General features: G+C 39.7%; 1 protein-coding gene across 2 annotated transcripts; it reads left to right on the top strand.

Annotated features, from left to right (window-relative positions):
- Positions 1-373: 373 nt before the first annotated feature.
- On the top strand, positions 374-14,299 carry LOC133448718 (LIM domain and actin-binding protein 1-like). 2 transcript variants are annotated; one of them, XM_061727501.1, is made up of 8 exons: positions 374-446; positions 3,578-3,720; positions 4,917-4,962; positions 8,283-8,717; positions 11,038-11,110; positions 11,613-11,644; positions 11,749-11,882; positions 13,084-14,299. In XM_061727501.1, the coding sequence occupies exons 2-8, from the start codon at positions 3,599-3,601 to the stop codon at positions 14,159-14,161; spliced, it is 1,920 nt and encodes a 639-aa protein (XP_061583485.1). In that variant the 5' UTR covers positions 374-446; positions 3,578-3,598; the 3' UTR covers positions 14,162-14,299. The 2 variants fall into 2 exon arrangements, with proteins under 2 accessions (XP_061583485.1, XP_061583486.1); XM_061727502.1 differs by lacking the exons at positions 374-446; positions 3,578-3,720; positions 4,917-4,962 and adding an exon at positions 5,339-5,473.
- The last annotated feature ends 213 nt before the right edge of the window (positions 14,300-14,512 follow it).

Genomic DNA, 14,512 nt, shown 5'->3' with positions numbered 1-14,512 from the left:
ACAATATTGTGAAACATTGACAGATATCCTGTACATGAGGCTAAACCAGGATATGCACCAGAATCTAAAATGTAATTTTCTGAATGGGGTGGATAACTTCATGAGCTGATAACTATGATACAGCTGCCACTCAGGATCATACCAAAATATCATCTTATCATAATAATATAAAATATCATCATACCAAATATCATCATCAACATGGATCTTTTCACAAATCATAAGTAAGTTTTGTCACCTTGAGTGGTACTGACAAGTGAAGTTTTGGGCTCTGGGTAAGGTAAGGGTAATATAATGCCTCAGGTCATTGGTGCGCGAGATCACGTGACCTGGCTCTTCCCCTCCCAACACCTTTGCTCCGGTGACGCAGCGGCGTCAGGTATCTGGCAGGTCGCACTCACGCACACAGGTGGGGCCGCATTCAGAGGGAGATCTCCGAGACATAAGTAAGTAACTCTTCTAACTAATGTCAGAAGTTGTAAGGCTTTGAAGGATTATTTGATGATGTAGACTTGGTTAATGAAGTTTATATAAGCGCATGTGCGCACATCCCACCTTTTTCTGTTTTCTGAAGCCTAAATTATGGGTCCGCGTTAAATCGACGCAGAGCCTACGCCGTAGGTTTTTGACTTGACTGTCCTCGGGCGATTTTTGCCAGCCAGAACAAAAAGTCCGCTGAGGCAGCATTTTAGGCTAAAAGACTTATTATGGAATCAATTATGATAGAAATAAACGTGTACACCGTGTGTTAAAGTCCAGCCGTACAGTATAACTGCATCTGTAATGTCTTCTGTTCTTCTCGAGTCGAGTCATAAACGGTGTTTTCCGAGCACCTGCTGATACACCTGTAATTAAAGTTCTTCATGTTGGCCTCTGAGCTGGACTTGACTCTCTTTCTTATTGCATACCTCAGTACTTTGTAGCTCCCACTGAGTTCTGAGTGTGCTTTTGTGTGTAACGCAAATGACCTCAGGGTTATGTCATACGGGGACACAGACTCCTCTTTTCTTTGGAATAACTAGTCTTTTGTGGATTCTAGTAATTGAAAAGTAGTGAGGGTTCAATTTTAGTAAACCAGGGTTTCACTGGTAACTAGTGACGAATAATCAGAATTCCACCATTTTACAGCCATAAGGAAGTAGCCTGTGATGGGATCAAGCATTCACTTGCTGTCTCTCATTCCCTGCGGAACAGGCTTCCCTTGTTGTAGATTATTGGTATACTTTTTGTAACCTTTGTTACTGCTGATCCAGTTAACTGTCTCTCTGCAAGCTCGGAACTGGCACTGAAAATGATGGCAAGGGTTGCCGAGTTAGTCAAAACGAAAGCAAAGAGCACATCAGGTTTTAAACAATTAAGATTAATTTGTAAAAAAAAAAGAAGAAGAAGAAAAATAGATATTCAGTACAGTGAACCAGGTCATTCAGCTGTAAATAATGATTTAAGACTGATTTTTGCAGACCTAAAAATCCTCCTTTGGCCCCACCCTGATCTTTTCCTCCTGTCTATTAATGCTCAGAAGAGTGATCTATTATTTTCTTTTCAGCCACTTGTAGCAGGAAGGACAGGTTGGATTCAGAGCCTTTGTTGTCTCTGTGGGGAGTCCTTATGTTTTACTTGTTTTTTGTAAACTTCAGTGGTAGTAACCAGGTGACCTGTCCAGGGAGTGTCCCTTCATTTGCATGAAGTAAAAGTCTTAACCAGACATTCATTAAGACGTGCAGATTCTAAGGAAAAGGGGAACTAACTAACATGCCTGTTCAGCACAACAGTCAGATATCACACTATTCGGTTGACACAATTAGACAATTAGGCTGTCAGGTCTAAAAAGTTGTAGTAGTACTTAGGAATGGGTGATATTTTACCGTTCACGATAAACCGTCAAAAATATTCCCCACGGTAAGAATTTGTCATCTCGCGATAAAAATGATAAATTGAGGAAATGAGCCAGAAAGAAAGAAAGAAATGAGCCTGAAAGAAGGAAGGAAAGAAAGAAAGAAAGAAAGAAAGAAAGAAAGAAAGAAAGAAAGAAAGAAAGAAAGAAAGAAAGAAAGAATAAGTTTTTTTTTTTTTTTTATCGTCATTTTTATTGTTATCGGGATAAATGCCAGAAATTATCGTGAAACATTTTTTAGTCCATACCGCCCATCCCTAGTAGTTCTAGATAGCCTTAATAAATCTAATTTCTAATAACGTTGTACTGTTTTCTAAATTCTTCCTTGTTCTTTTGTTCCTATTTGATTCAAACATGGTCCAGATATTAGATGGCTGTAACCACATGGAATTACACAGGAATACATATTTTGATTTTCAGAGTTTGATATTATACTTTTGTAAACTGATCATATTCAGGGTAAAATAAGGGGTTACTGGCATTGACTGTTTTTGAGTGTTTCTAGTCAGGTCTATGTTGAAATTCAGTCCAAAGTCCTGATACTCGTATTGCTTTGCATCTGGGTTGTGATGTAATCCTCTAGGTGTGCCTGAGTGACAAATCCCAGCTCATGAGGTTGGTAATCATTATTCAGACATCAGTAGTCAGCAGGGATTTGATTTAAGGTTTGTCTCATCCTTTTTTCTTAGCTCTGGAGGAAAGATTCATGGTCAGTATCGGTTGGTTTGTCATTTTAGATATGGATCACTATCAAAAGTTCATCACATAGCCCTGAATGAAGAATGAGTTTTGTCAGCTCATAAGTTAATGAAAATTGTGTGCTTGTATTAATTCCGGCTCTCTGTTAAGTATTGCTATTGGTGAGTTATTCTCTTGTAAACAATGGCAGACTCACGCTCTGCTTAGCTGTTTTCAGTTTTTGATTCCTTTTTGTAATCATGAGGCACCGGCTGCTGTACAGGTTTGAACATGTTGACTTTACGCATACTTATCCATGGGAGAATCTACGTGTGTGTTCAATGTTTGGTATGTGTGCCAGGCAGCAGGGGTGTAAGGGGATGTGAGGTGACATCAGGCATGTAATAAACTTGAAATTCAGTGATAACAGAAGACAGATCCTCTACATGCACAACGCATTTCGCTGGTATCTGCTCTTAAGACATGTCAAGATAAGTCTTGGTGTTGTTTATCCACTAACAAGGACTCTTTGTCCGTGTAAACATTGCCTGATGTTCAGTTGCTGCAGTCATGAAAAAGGATAACAATTTATTCCAGTGAAATATGTTTGTATTCGAGCAGAATCAGATGGAGGAGGAGGGGTGTTTTACTGTTACTGTTTTTTTTTTAACTGTCTGTGATCGATCACGTGAAAGGTCCTCATCCTTAATGTTGAAAACTATGTTTTTTGAATAAACCTTAAATTTAGCAAACATTTTTTTAAAGCATAAAATATGATTATGGTTGTGAGAGGGAAATACTGTACAAATTAGATTTCTGTTCCTTTCATAGAGTTGTATAAACATCACCTGCTCAGTACAGTGTACATCCAGTTGCTATAAATGTTTATATTGACAGTTTAATATGAGGAAAAAACTAGCACAGCCTGTAAAACTGTTTTTGGAGTTGAATTACTTCAAACTGTGTCAATACATATTGGTTACTTTTAGTGTGTTTGTGTTTCAGGTCCTCAAATAGTTGACAGAGATGGAAAGCGGTCCGTTTAATCGGCGGTCCTGGGCGACGCAGTCCTTGCGTGTGACTGCCAAGGAGGTGTCTCTGGTCAGTGGACGAGGGAAAACCAATGCCATTGCAGAACGCTTCTCCAAGTGAGTCACAACTTGCTTTGAGTCATATTTACTGTAAATTTGTAGTTTTAAAAACATTCTTGATATTGTTAATGTCCAAAAGGAAATAAACTATTTAGTGAAGACGACCAAATGGTAAATAAACTGTAAAGTTCTTCACCTATCTCTAAAAAAAAAGACATTTTCAGGCTCAAGTGTCATAAGTGTGTGTGAACATTTCGGATTAGCAGTAGGTACCGATCCTACTTTTTTGGATCCTGTTTTGATACAGCTGCATGAACTTTGCATAAAATACTACTGCTGTTTAGAAGAGACTGAAGGCTTCAGACTTGTCTTAAACATTACGTTACTAGCTTTATACAGCAAAATGTAAGGCATTATCCTGTAGATATCAATATGATGAAATGTTATTTATTTGTTATTAAAATACAGTGGCAAGAAAAACTTACATAAACCCTATGGAATTAACTGCTTGTCTGCATTAATTTGCCATAAAATGTCATTAGATCTTAATTTAAGTCACAATAACAGAAAAACACAACATGCTTGAGTTAATGGCACAAAACCATTATAATTTATTGTGTTTTATTTTACATAGCGATTAAACATTCACATTGCTGCATGGTAGGACTGTTTGCAAAAAGTCCTTGCTCTGTAAAAAGAACATTCCTGCCAATCTTTAATTTGCTCATGATTACATGCACAAACCCTGTTTGAAACTGTTGTGCTGCTTTTTGGGCCAGAATGTTTTTCCATTATGATTATTTAGGAAATGGGACAGTAAATGTTGAATAATTTACATCAGGGGATCTGTCCATGAACTGCATTAACTAATATGGCTGTTGATATAAATGTTTAGTTGCAGTTGTGGCTGCAGAAGAATTAATAGCCATGTTTTACTGTTTTTCTGTCTCTGTCTGAGTGAAAATTCAATTATATTTTAGATTGCAAGCAGAAATATTGAAACTATTCAAAGGGTTAAAAATTGTGCCAGAAACAAAAATGAAACGCTTTCATCATTTTATTCAAACTGATAGCTTCAGTAAGGTCTAACTTAACAATTCATAATACTGTAATTTACTATTCAAAACTGCATTTTTACAAAGTTCATCTTCTTGATCAGCTTCCAAAGTGCTAGAAATGAGGAATAAGAGAGAATATAAATAGTCTCTTAGTTGTAAGTCTCCAGTGGTCAGTGTTGTCGCCTTGCCTTTCAGATACCAGAGAGCTGCTGAAGAGTCGAGTGCAGAAAAGAAGAAAGGTGTAAGTATTTCTCTCCAACATTTTGAACAAATGGATGACAGAAACATTTAATTTCTTACTGACATTGAATTCAAATTTTATCTAACTTAAAGTAAATTACATTTTTGAATTCAGTCCAATACTTAGTCCTATATTAAATATCAGAGTCAACTATACAATTAAATGAAGTGTGTTTGTCCTGCTTGTCTTGCTTAATTTGCTCAGTAGCTTCACACAGTGGTAAACTAATTAATTAAAGCTTGTAGACTTGAGTAGTGTGCACGCACACCGTCTCACCATGCCAACACACCGTCTGGGCCAAATGTCTTGTCGTGACTGACCTCTCATTGGCTACTTGTTGGCGATGAGCAAGCTATCAAAGCCGTAATCCTACTTCAGTGTAATCCCTGTGTAATGCCTTCTGAGGTCCCAACTGCTGGTTAGCTGCTTTGTCAGAGTGAAAGACTGATAAACAAACCTGGACTCAGATCAAATGAGTAAGCGGTCACTATAAAGCATGAGGAAATACAAGGTAATGTTGCTATTGTCCTGTGTAATATGATGACTGAAGGTAGCTTGTGTGTTAACCAGCTGTTTCAAAGGCATGTTGGTGTCTTAAGTCGTTATTTAATTAACCTGCAGGTAATCACTATGGCAAAAGTCTGTCCTGTACTCGTGCAGAAACAGGATATGATTGTAAGTGAAGGCTACTTTACTGTGCTGTTTAAAAGTAATGGAAGTGTCAGGAACTTAATTCCTGACAAGCGCTGCATGTTCATGCCGTCATGCTCGCTGGTAATTGAGCTAATTTACACTGTAAGTACAATTCTTTTTATTCAATATATTTGTGGCTCCAATTTTGGTCACCAATCCTACATGCACGTACATGAACTAGTGCTGGAAGTATTTAAACTCAGAAGTCTTGAAGGAGTGGTGAGTAAAACTCATGCTCTAATTTGTTTGAGCCTCGTTTGTCTGAACAGCGTGAAAGACCGCGTGTGTGTGTGTGTGTGTGTGTGTGTTAGCATAGAGCACTGGGGGAAGGGGACAGTTTTAACGTGTCTAGGAGTTGATTTGTCCATTAGATAAGCTACACAAATAAGTGGCAGCCATTTGTTTAAAAAAACAAACAGTTGGGCTTAACTTTGGCTGCTGCTAACTCAACAGTGTATATATTGTCGTTATGTATGATATTGTTACAGTAGGGTAAATTAAAGCTGAGTATTTTAATTAATCAAAATCTGTGTAAAGGGTCATCATGCTGAAATAATTTGTCTGACCTACATTTTCCCCTTCAACCACTGAATCTGCACAGAAACACTTAAAACTGGTATTTCTATATATATAAGAAAGAAAATACTATTTTGAATTTGCTTTATGCAAATGTCAGAGATTCACAAGGGCTCCTCTGCATGACCTGCTCCCGGCAAGGCAACTCATAATATGGTCTTTCTCTACTCCATGTATAAAGTCATTGTTCAGAGGCAACCTGTGACCAAACGAGCCGCGAGGAGGTGGTCACAGGAAACTGAAGAAACTCTGCAGGGGTGTTTTGAGGCTACAAACTAGGATTCACTCTGTGATCCGCATGGATATGACATCAGTGCCATGGCTATGTGTGTGACTATTTAAACTTTAGTGTGGACAACATGATCCCAGCCCCGAACAGTGAAGTGCCTCCCCAATAAAAACCCTCGGATCACCAGTAACACAAAAAAGCTGGTTAACAAGAAAAAAGGAACCTTCATGGAGGGAGACGGGGACTCATTTAGAAGTGTAAAAAAACCCACTTAAAGCCAAGATTAGAGACTACGGAGAAATTATTTTGTATTGAACTGTGTTGAAACTACTGCTTACACACAGTAAGTTATTTGTACTTGCACCCTGTTTTTCTTTTTCCCCTTGTTTAAATTTTACCGTGTAGTTTTCTGGCTACATCTCTTAACTATAAGTAAAGTCTGTTCAGAAATGAGCTGTAGATATAGTTTTTAAGTGTCATTATGTTAACAAAATCCTTATTGAATGGAAGCATCTTGAGCCCAGCAGTGAACAAAGAGTTAACTTTTCCCTGAATGTATCATTTCCTGCTCTGGTTTTCTGGGTATTCTGACTCTCTTTCACTTTCCTGCTGTTGGAGGGGTTGGGCCAGCTCTCACGAGTGATTTCTGTCTTGCTGCTAACATCAGGGAGAGCTCGATCTTTTGTTGTCTCACAGACTGACGTGTACAGGAGGACTTTTCTTTGCTGTCCAGTTTGGCTTCTCGTTCGCATTCACAAAGGTTTCATTTTTCTTTTTGCTTAACAAAAACAAAACAAAAAAACGGGTAAAACCTTTTCACTGTCCATGTCTTTCCATTCACTCTGGACTTACTTCACAAAGACAGTAATTGTCTCTGTTTTTGCCCCTCACTGGGGTTTGTCTCTTTAAATTTTTTCAAGTTTTTCCCTGAAGTCTTATTTCTTTTCTTTTGTCATTTTCTGTCTATCTGTCTGCCAGGTAACACGGCTTGATTGTAGATGTGCCCTTTTTCCTGTTCTTTTTAACTCATAATAATGTTGATATTTGTGTAATTTTGTTATTTCTCTTAACCTCTAATTTACAGTGACATTATATGTCACTGTTTGATTAGTTTGACTATTGTTGAACTGTTGTTGTTAATCATATTATCCTGGTGTTTAAATGCTTACTACAGATCAAACTTTTGTTAGAAAACTTCAGTACAAAACTTCACTTTGTTCTCCATGATTTAGAAGTGGACTTATTCTTGTGTCCACATCCTCTTTCCTCTCTGTGTCATTCCTCCTTTCTTTTTTTTCCCTCATGAAGGAACTTCCTCTTAGCAGCAGTGTGGTGAACCTCCCATTGATTTTTTTTCTTTTTTTTTTTGTGCTGTTGCTGCTTTTTTTGCTGTCATTAAGGGAAGTAAATGTGTGGTGAACCGAGCAAATCGTCAGTGAAAGGTGAAATTTTGACGAGGAAAGGAAGGCAGCTGAAAACTTTGTCTGCATGTCCAGCCTTGTCAGCGATGTTGTAAATTAGCTGTAAGACTTGAGCAGCGTGCAGTGATGTCTAATCGCTGGACCAGCTTTGAACAGCTGTTCGGCTAATTTACCAGTGAAGCCAAGTTCAGTTTCAGGCATTTCCTTCATTCCAGTGTACTCATCTGAGGTTAAAGCTATCTGCCTTACACAGAAGATGCCTGAGTCGCAAATGAAAATACATTTACAGTTTGAACCGGCTTATGAACTGAATGGAATTTCAGTTTTTGATTGTCAATACATGGGGTGTTATTTTAATTTTATTTCATTTTTCTAACTTATTGTTTCTCTCTCTCTAACAGTCCTTTGAAAGTGCAACAACCTCCCTGCGCTCTGGCAACCTAAGTGCTCTGAAGAAGCGCTGGGAGCAAACAGGAAACCTAAATCAAGACAAGACTGCTTCTATTCCACCACCAACCCAGTCCAGCATTCGTCGCAGGCCCCCAGCGTTGACGAGGCCTGCGTCTATCACTGAGGACGCCCCCCCGGTGAAGAGCCCCGCCCCGCTGACCCATCAGGGAGGTCGGCCTGCAGCCAGTCAGATCCAGCCGCCACCCGCAGCGCCAGAGGGTGAAGAGCACGGAGGGATGGACAGGGAGGAGATGTCACACAGTGGAAGACCCGAGAAGATTGAAGAAGAAGCCCCGACGAGCCCATGTGCCACATATGAAAAACCCTCAGTGCCACTGAGTCGTCTGAAGATGAAGTTTGAGAAGTTTGAAGACTCTACGGACAAGGTAGATGTTTGTCTCTATGTAATCCTGCTCCTGTATATATGATCATAATAGACAAATGACATATAAAAAAGGAGGTAACAGTTAGATTTGCTTAGGAAAATTCCAGTTTTCTGCTTGTGGAGCCTCTTCTTCCTGCACATCCTGGACGCAACTCAACTCTAGCACTTTCAATTCTGAAAAATGGTAGTCGTTACACTTTAGTTTAACAACATAAGTCAACTTTTTAATCTGAGTACAGTTTTGAAATTAAGATTGATGATGTAGAACCTACTGAATTATTTCCATTGTGACTCGGGTATACAGTGTATAAGATAAAAGAGTTTAGTCTTTAAAAGAAAGATTAAAATCTAAATCCCGCTAGTAAACATTATTACCTGAGCAGGAATACATACTTAGCATTGCCATGTTAAAAATTACATTTTCTCATCCCCTCATACTCACTCCTTCATTTTCTGAATGTATCTTTTCCCACCTGGATTTAGTCGTGCCTCTCCCCCAAACCTCCTCTGTCTTTCCTCGTCTTTCTCCCTCCGTCCGCCCGTCATCTTGGCCCAAACCAACAATCACTTCACTCTTCAGCTTGTGTAATGGAGGAATGCAGGGACATTCCTGACCAAGGCCTGTCTTACTCTTCAAAGGGTCGCAGAATACTGTCTTTATCTCACTTTTCATTACTGCTAGTGTGTACGCCCCAGGTCTGGAACTCGGCTTGAGTGCTGAATTGATATTTTAGTGTTCCAAAGGAGAGAAAAGCAACCCTCACTTGGTTCTTCAGTTTTCAAAGTTCTAGTGTTTGTAACTCCAGGACATCACCCTTTAAAAAGTTGAGCTGAAGAGGCTTCCAAGTAGGCGTAGAGCTTCCAAAATTTCTGTCAGTATTGACGGTGAACGGGAAGCTCTTTTAATTTCAGTCGGTGCATCCCGAAAAAGCTTGAACAGAAAAATTATTTTTGTATACTACTGCTTGGGTTCGTCTTCCTCATCTTGTTTCACCTTTCAGTGTTTGAGCATCCAGTGTGTGTTAATTTACATGGCAAATAAAAGGATGGCACAACAGGACCTTGTGCAGAGAAGCCGGCAGAAAGGGGATATTTTAATTAGCCTTAGATCTTTACACATTCATGTGTGTGCCGGATAACTGCTGACAGGAGCGGTCTGGTTTACTCATCACTGTCAGTGACTTGAGTGTACAGGCACACACACAACCACGAAGCTCATTCTTTTTAGAAAAGTGTGGTGAAGTAGTTTTGTTATTTTTTTGACTCTAGATCAGATGTGCTGATGGTTGTCCTGTCGACACATACCGGACATTTTAGTTATTGTGAGATGTTAAACAGATCTCTGAGAAACATTACGGCATTATTTTGCTTCTTGTCTTTCTTCTTTAAACTCATCTCTTATACTTCTCAATTGTAGGTTCTCAGTTACTGCAACGTAGTCTCGTTTTCCTGTTGCTTAGCCTGAGCTTGCAGCTGGATGTTAGGAAAGTAAGTTATAAATATCTTAAAAGAGAATCAGAGGTCTCTGTGGGTAAGTCGTTGTAGAGTATAGGGCTGGTATTTACTTATTTCCAGCTAAACTAGTCCACATTTAGAAATGCTTATAAACCAGACTTATCCTGGATAAAATGTGAAAAAACATTTGCAAATAATTGACATGTATTTAAACATATATTGACATGTATAACTAAGTGATCAGTTCTTTTCTGAACAGATTATGTTGTGAAAAATGACTAGTTCCCTTTAGCTTCATCCTCTGACCCAGTAAATGCATTTCTCTTTTTAAACTGAGGATGACGTTTGGAACCAGGGCGACCCGTTTCATCAACCGACTTTATTAAGAGGCTGAACCTTCTAAATATTCATCCACAAGTCTCAACAGGAGGCCGTTTGGTCCCAGATAAGGAAGGGAACTCAGAAATGTGTTGTTTATTCAAATGTGTTATTTTGGGGGAATTTTAATACTGTGCCTGCTGCATATGAGGATTCATAATTTAGGTTGGATGTTATTTGTGTAACCTTTGGCCAAAATAAGTTTTGATAGATAAGCAAATTGAGATAAGCCCTGGTTACAGAAAAAAAGAGGAAGGAAAAACAGGGTTGGGCCCACGCAAGCCTGCACTTCAACGAATGAGCTCTGATTAAGCTTGTTAACAACATAAAGGCAATAACATATTTATTTATTTATTAAGGTCACTGTATTGTTTTTACTCACTGCAATTTGACGTTTCTTCCAGTACAAAATCAAAGAAAAATGCATGCAAATATATTTTCAAGATGATCTATGTCTTGTTTGTTTTCTCTCTCTCTGTTTCCCTTAGGGTCTGGAGACGACGGCTCCAAAAACATCTGCCCCTGTACACGAGAAACACTCACCTGCCCCTGAGTGCAACGGTAACTCTTAAAAGGATGTGTGGAGGATGTGTTTCAGCAATTTATGTTGACATTAACGACTATGTTGCCCAGGGCAACGTGTAATTTTCATAAGTCATTTCAGACAGTGGGAACCTTTCTATTTATGGTGCTTATAACTATTGAAAGAAGTTCCAACCCTGCAGCTGATTGTAGTTCATAGAAAGGCTTGTATAGAGTCTTTTTTTAAGAATCCTACCAAAGAGCTTAAGCTTTTGTACCATGACAGGAAAACAGGTTTAAGTTTGTAGGTTGAAATGACATAACTGTGTGACGATTGGTGCAGTTTCTGAAATGAGCAAAACAAAAACAAAATCAAATCACAGGAAGAGGCAATGAAACCAAGGATTTATTGAGCACATATTGAGGAGTTGCACTGTAATTTTCAGAACAGCCCTGAGCTATTTGGCCCCGAATACAAATACTGCTTGTTCTTGTCAGAGGATGAGCAGCAGCAGAGCTCACGCTGTGTTTTCTCTTCCAGGTGAGAGCGCAGAGAAACCAAAAGCAGCCAGAGTGAGTTGTCAAGGCAAACAGCAGACATGCATGAGTTATTAATAATAAGAAAACTCTCAGGCTGTGTTCATTATACATAACTGTGACTGTGTTCATCTTTGTAGAAGTTTTGCCCACCGGTGAGGGAGACGTGCATTGCTTGCCTGAAAACGGTGTACCCACTGGAGAGGCTGGTGGCTCATCAGCATGTTTACCACAAAAGCTGCTTTCGCTGTGTTCACTGCAACACGAAGCTCAGGTAAGTCTCTGCTCTGCTGTTCTGCTCCTGCTCTAACTTTGCCCTATTTACTTTGAATGAAACAAGTACATTTGTATGGAGCCAAATCAAGGCCAAAAGTTTTGCTAATTTGAAAATAAAATTTGAACCTGAAAATAGTTTTTTACAGTTTCAATTTTATTTTTTTCAGTATCAGATCTTTTTTTCAGTTTCAAATCTATTTATTTCAGTTTCAAATCTTTTTTTCAGTTTCACGTCTTTTTTTTTCAGTTTCACTACTTTTTTTCAGGTTCAAATTTTTTTTTCAGGTTCAGACTTTTGGCCCCGATCTGGCGTGGGGGGCGTGGCATCAACTGAGAGGGGCGTGGCATCATGAGTGACAGCAGAACAGAGAAGGTGGGGGACGTTCCTCAGTCATGTTGCCTTCAGGAGACGTAGGTTGCAGAAGTTATCAGTAGAAGTATGATTCAACACTGTATACACACCATATTCACGTGATTGGCAGTGGAAAAAACTGATACTACTGACACATTTCTGTTTAAAAAGCTGTTTTAGACCGTATTTGGCACCAATCGCAGTATAAAAGCAATAAACTATGCCAGACTGTACAGTTCAACAGCCACACTTTAAAGTTTGACATTTCCCACTTCCACATACTACCAAGTACGGTCTAAAACAGCTTTTTAAACAGAAATGTGTCACTAATATCAGTTTTTTCCACTGCCAATCACGTGAATATGGTGTATATACAGCGTTGAATCATACTTCTACTGATAACTTCTGCAACCTACGTTTCCTGAAGGCAACATGACTGAGGACCGTCCCCCACCTTCTCTGTTCTGCTGTCACTCATGATGCCACGCCCCTCTCCGTTGATGCCACGCCCCCCACGCCAGATCGGGGCCAAAAGTCTGAACCTGAAAAAAAAATTTGAAACTGAAAAAAAAAAGAAGTGAAACTGAAAAAAAAAGATTTGAAACTGGAAAAAAAAGATGTGAAACTGAAAAAAAAAAGATTTGAAACTGAAATAAAAAGATTTGAAACTGAAAAAAAGATCTGATACTGAAAAAAATTAAATTGAAACTGTAAAAAAGAATTTTCAGGTTCAAATTTTATTTTCAAATTAGCAAAACATTTGGCCTTGATTTGGCTCCATACATTTGTTACATGTGCTACAAGACTAATGCTAAAAATACATGAACACTTGTTACTGTCTTTCTAGTCTTGGGAACTATGCGTCTCTTCATGGGAACGTCTACTGCAAGCCCCATTTCAGTCAGCTGTTCAAAGCCAAAGGCAACTATGACGAAGGCTTCGGCCACCGTCCTCACAAAGAGCTGTGGGAGCAGAAGGCTGACGGAGAAGAAAGGGAGGAAACTATGAAGCCAAAAGAAAAAGAAGCACCTGCACCAGTGAAAGCTGAGAGTCCCTCGGACATACAGTCACCAGCGCCGCCTGAGGAAACATCACCACAGGTTAAGGTGACTGACCTTACTGCCTTACTAGAGACCCGTGTGCAGACACATGCAAGCTCTGGAGAGAAACCTCAGTCTCCAGACAAGCCGGCTGAGAAACGCAGGCTGAGGGTTGCCTGGCCTCCCCCGGCCGGGGAGGACCAGTCTGGAGCGCCGGCATCCAGTCCAGGCACAGAGGGGGTTCCTTCAGGTCGGCCCTGGAGAGCCAAGTGGCCCCCAGAAGATGAAGCACAGCAGCCATCTTTCCAGAGCTCGGAGCGGGCTGAGCTGAAGAGCCTGAGGAGGAGCACTTCTCTGAAGGAACGCAGCCGCGCGTTTACAGTTGCATCCAAATCCAATCCCGTCACCGGTCTGGGTTCGAAGGAGCGTCGTCGTCCTCCTCTCAGGTCACTGCTGGAATGGAGAGCATCATTGGAGGAAAAGAAAACATCTGAAGGAAGTCCAAACGAAAATAACCATGAGGTCCCACAGGGGAAACAGCTGAAAAAGGAAGAGAGAAAGATGCCTGAAACACCAAGTGAAGATACAGTGATCACAAGTAAGACCATCTTAGAAGAGGACACGGAGATTCCACCTGGACAAAAGAAGGAAAGCTGCAAAGAGGAACAAAATGGAAAAGTGGCAGCAGATGAGATGGCTGAGGAAAAAGCCTCCGATATGTCACCTTCCCCTTCTCCACCTCTTCTGCCAAAGCAGAACCGTGCCTCCCAGGATGTGGGCTTCTGGGAAGGGGACAAAGAAGGAAGTGATGCAGAGGAGCCGAGTCCAGAGGATATCATCAAGAAGAACCGCTGTTACGATGAGGATGAGGACTGTGAAGTTTAAAAGCACCAGAAAATTTCACCTACATCCTCCGTAAAACGGTTTTATTTTTTCTCGGATCATAGACGGATCTCAGATTTAGCTTCGCCAGATTCTGTAGCCTTACTAGAGATGCAAAACTGTTTGTCCATACACACACATTTTCTTTTTTTTGAGTAACAACCTTTTATTTTAAAATTGCATATGTATTATTGTAGTTAATTTTTTACCTTTTGAATCATATATATTGTAAAAAAAAAAAAAACAAGTTCAATCTTTTGAGTTTTTGACTTTACCCGTACGTACTTTGACTTCTGTTAAACTGCATGTTTGGATGACAAACAGTCTTTACGTATCCTTTCTAAAAGTTTGTAA

The sequence above is a fragment of the Cololabis saira genome, chromosome 8, assembly GCF_033807715.1.
Source record: "Cololabis saira isolate AMF1-May2022 chromosome 8, fColSai1.1, whole genome shotgun sequence".
NCBI lineage: Eukaryota > Metazoa > Chordata > Actinopteri > Beloniformes > Belonidae > Cololabis > Cololabis saira.
The sequence above is the reverse complement of the archived record's forward strand: the minus strand, read 5'-3'. Positions and strand labels throughout refer to the sequence as shown.

What these genes read in the sequence shown, in the direction of transcription:
- LOC133448718 (XM_061727501.1), top strand. Translation starts at nt 3,599, where the DNA reads ATGGAAAGCGGTCCGTTTAATCGGCGGTCCTGGGCGACGCAGTCCTTG. An exon ending in ATTGCAGAACGCTTCTCCAA is followed by an intron (nt 3,721 to 4,916) that starts GTGAGTCACAAC and finishes CTTGCCTTTCAG; the next exon opens with ATACCAGAGAGCTGCTGAAG. An exon ending in ACCTGCCCCTGAGTGCAACG is followed by an intron (nt 11,111 to 11,612) that starts GTAACTCTTAAA and finishes TTTCTCTTCCAG; the next exon opens with GTGAGAGCGCAGAGAAACCA.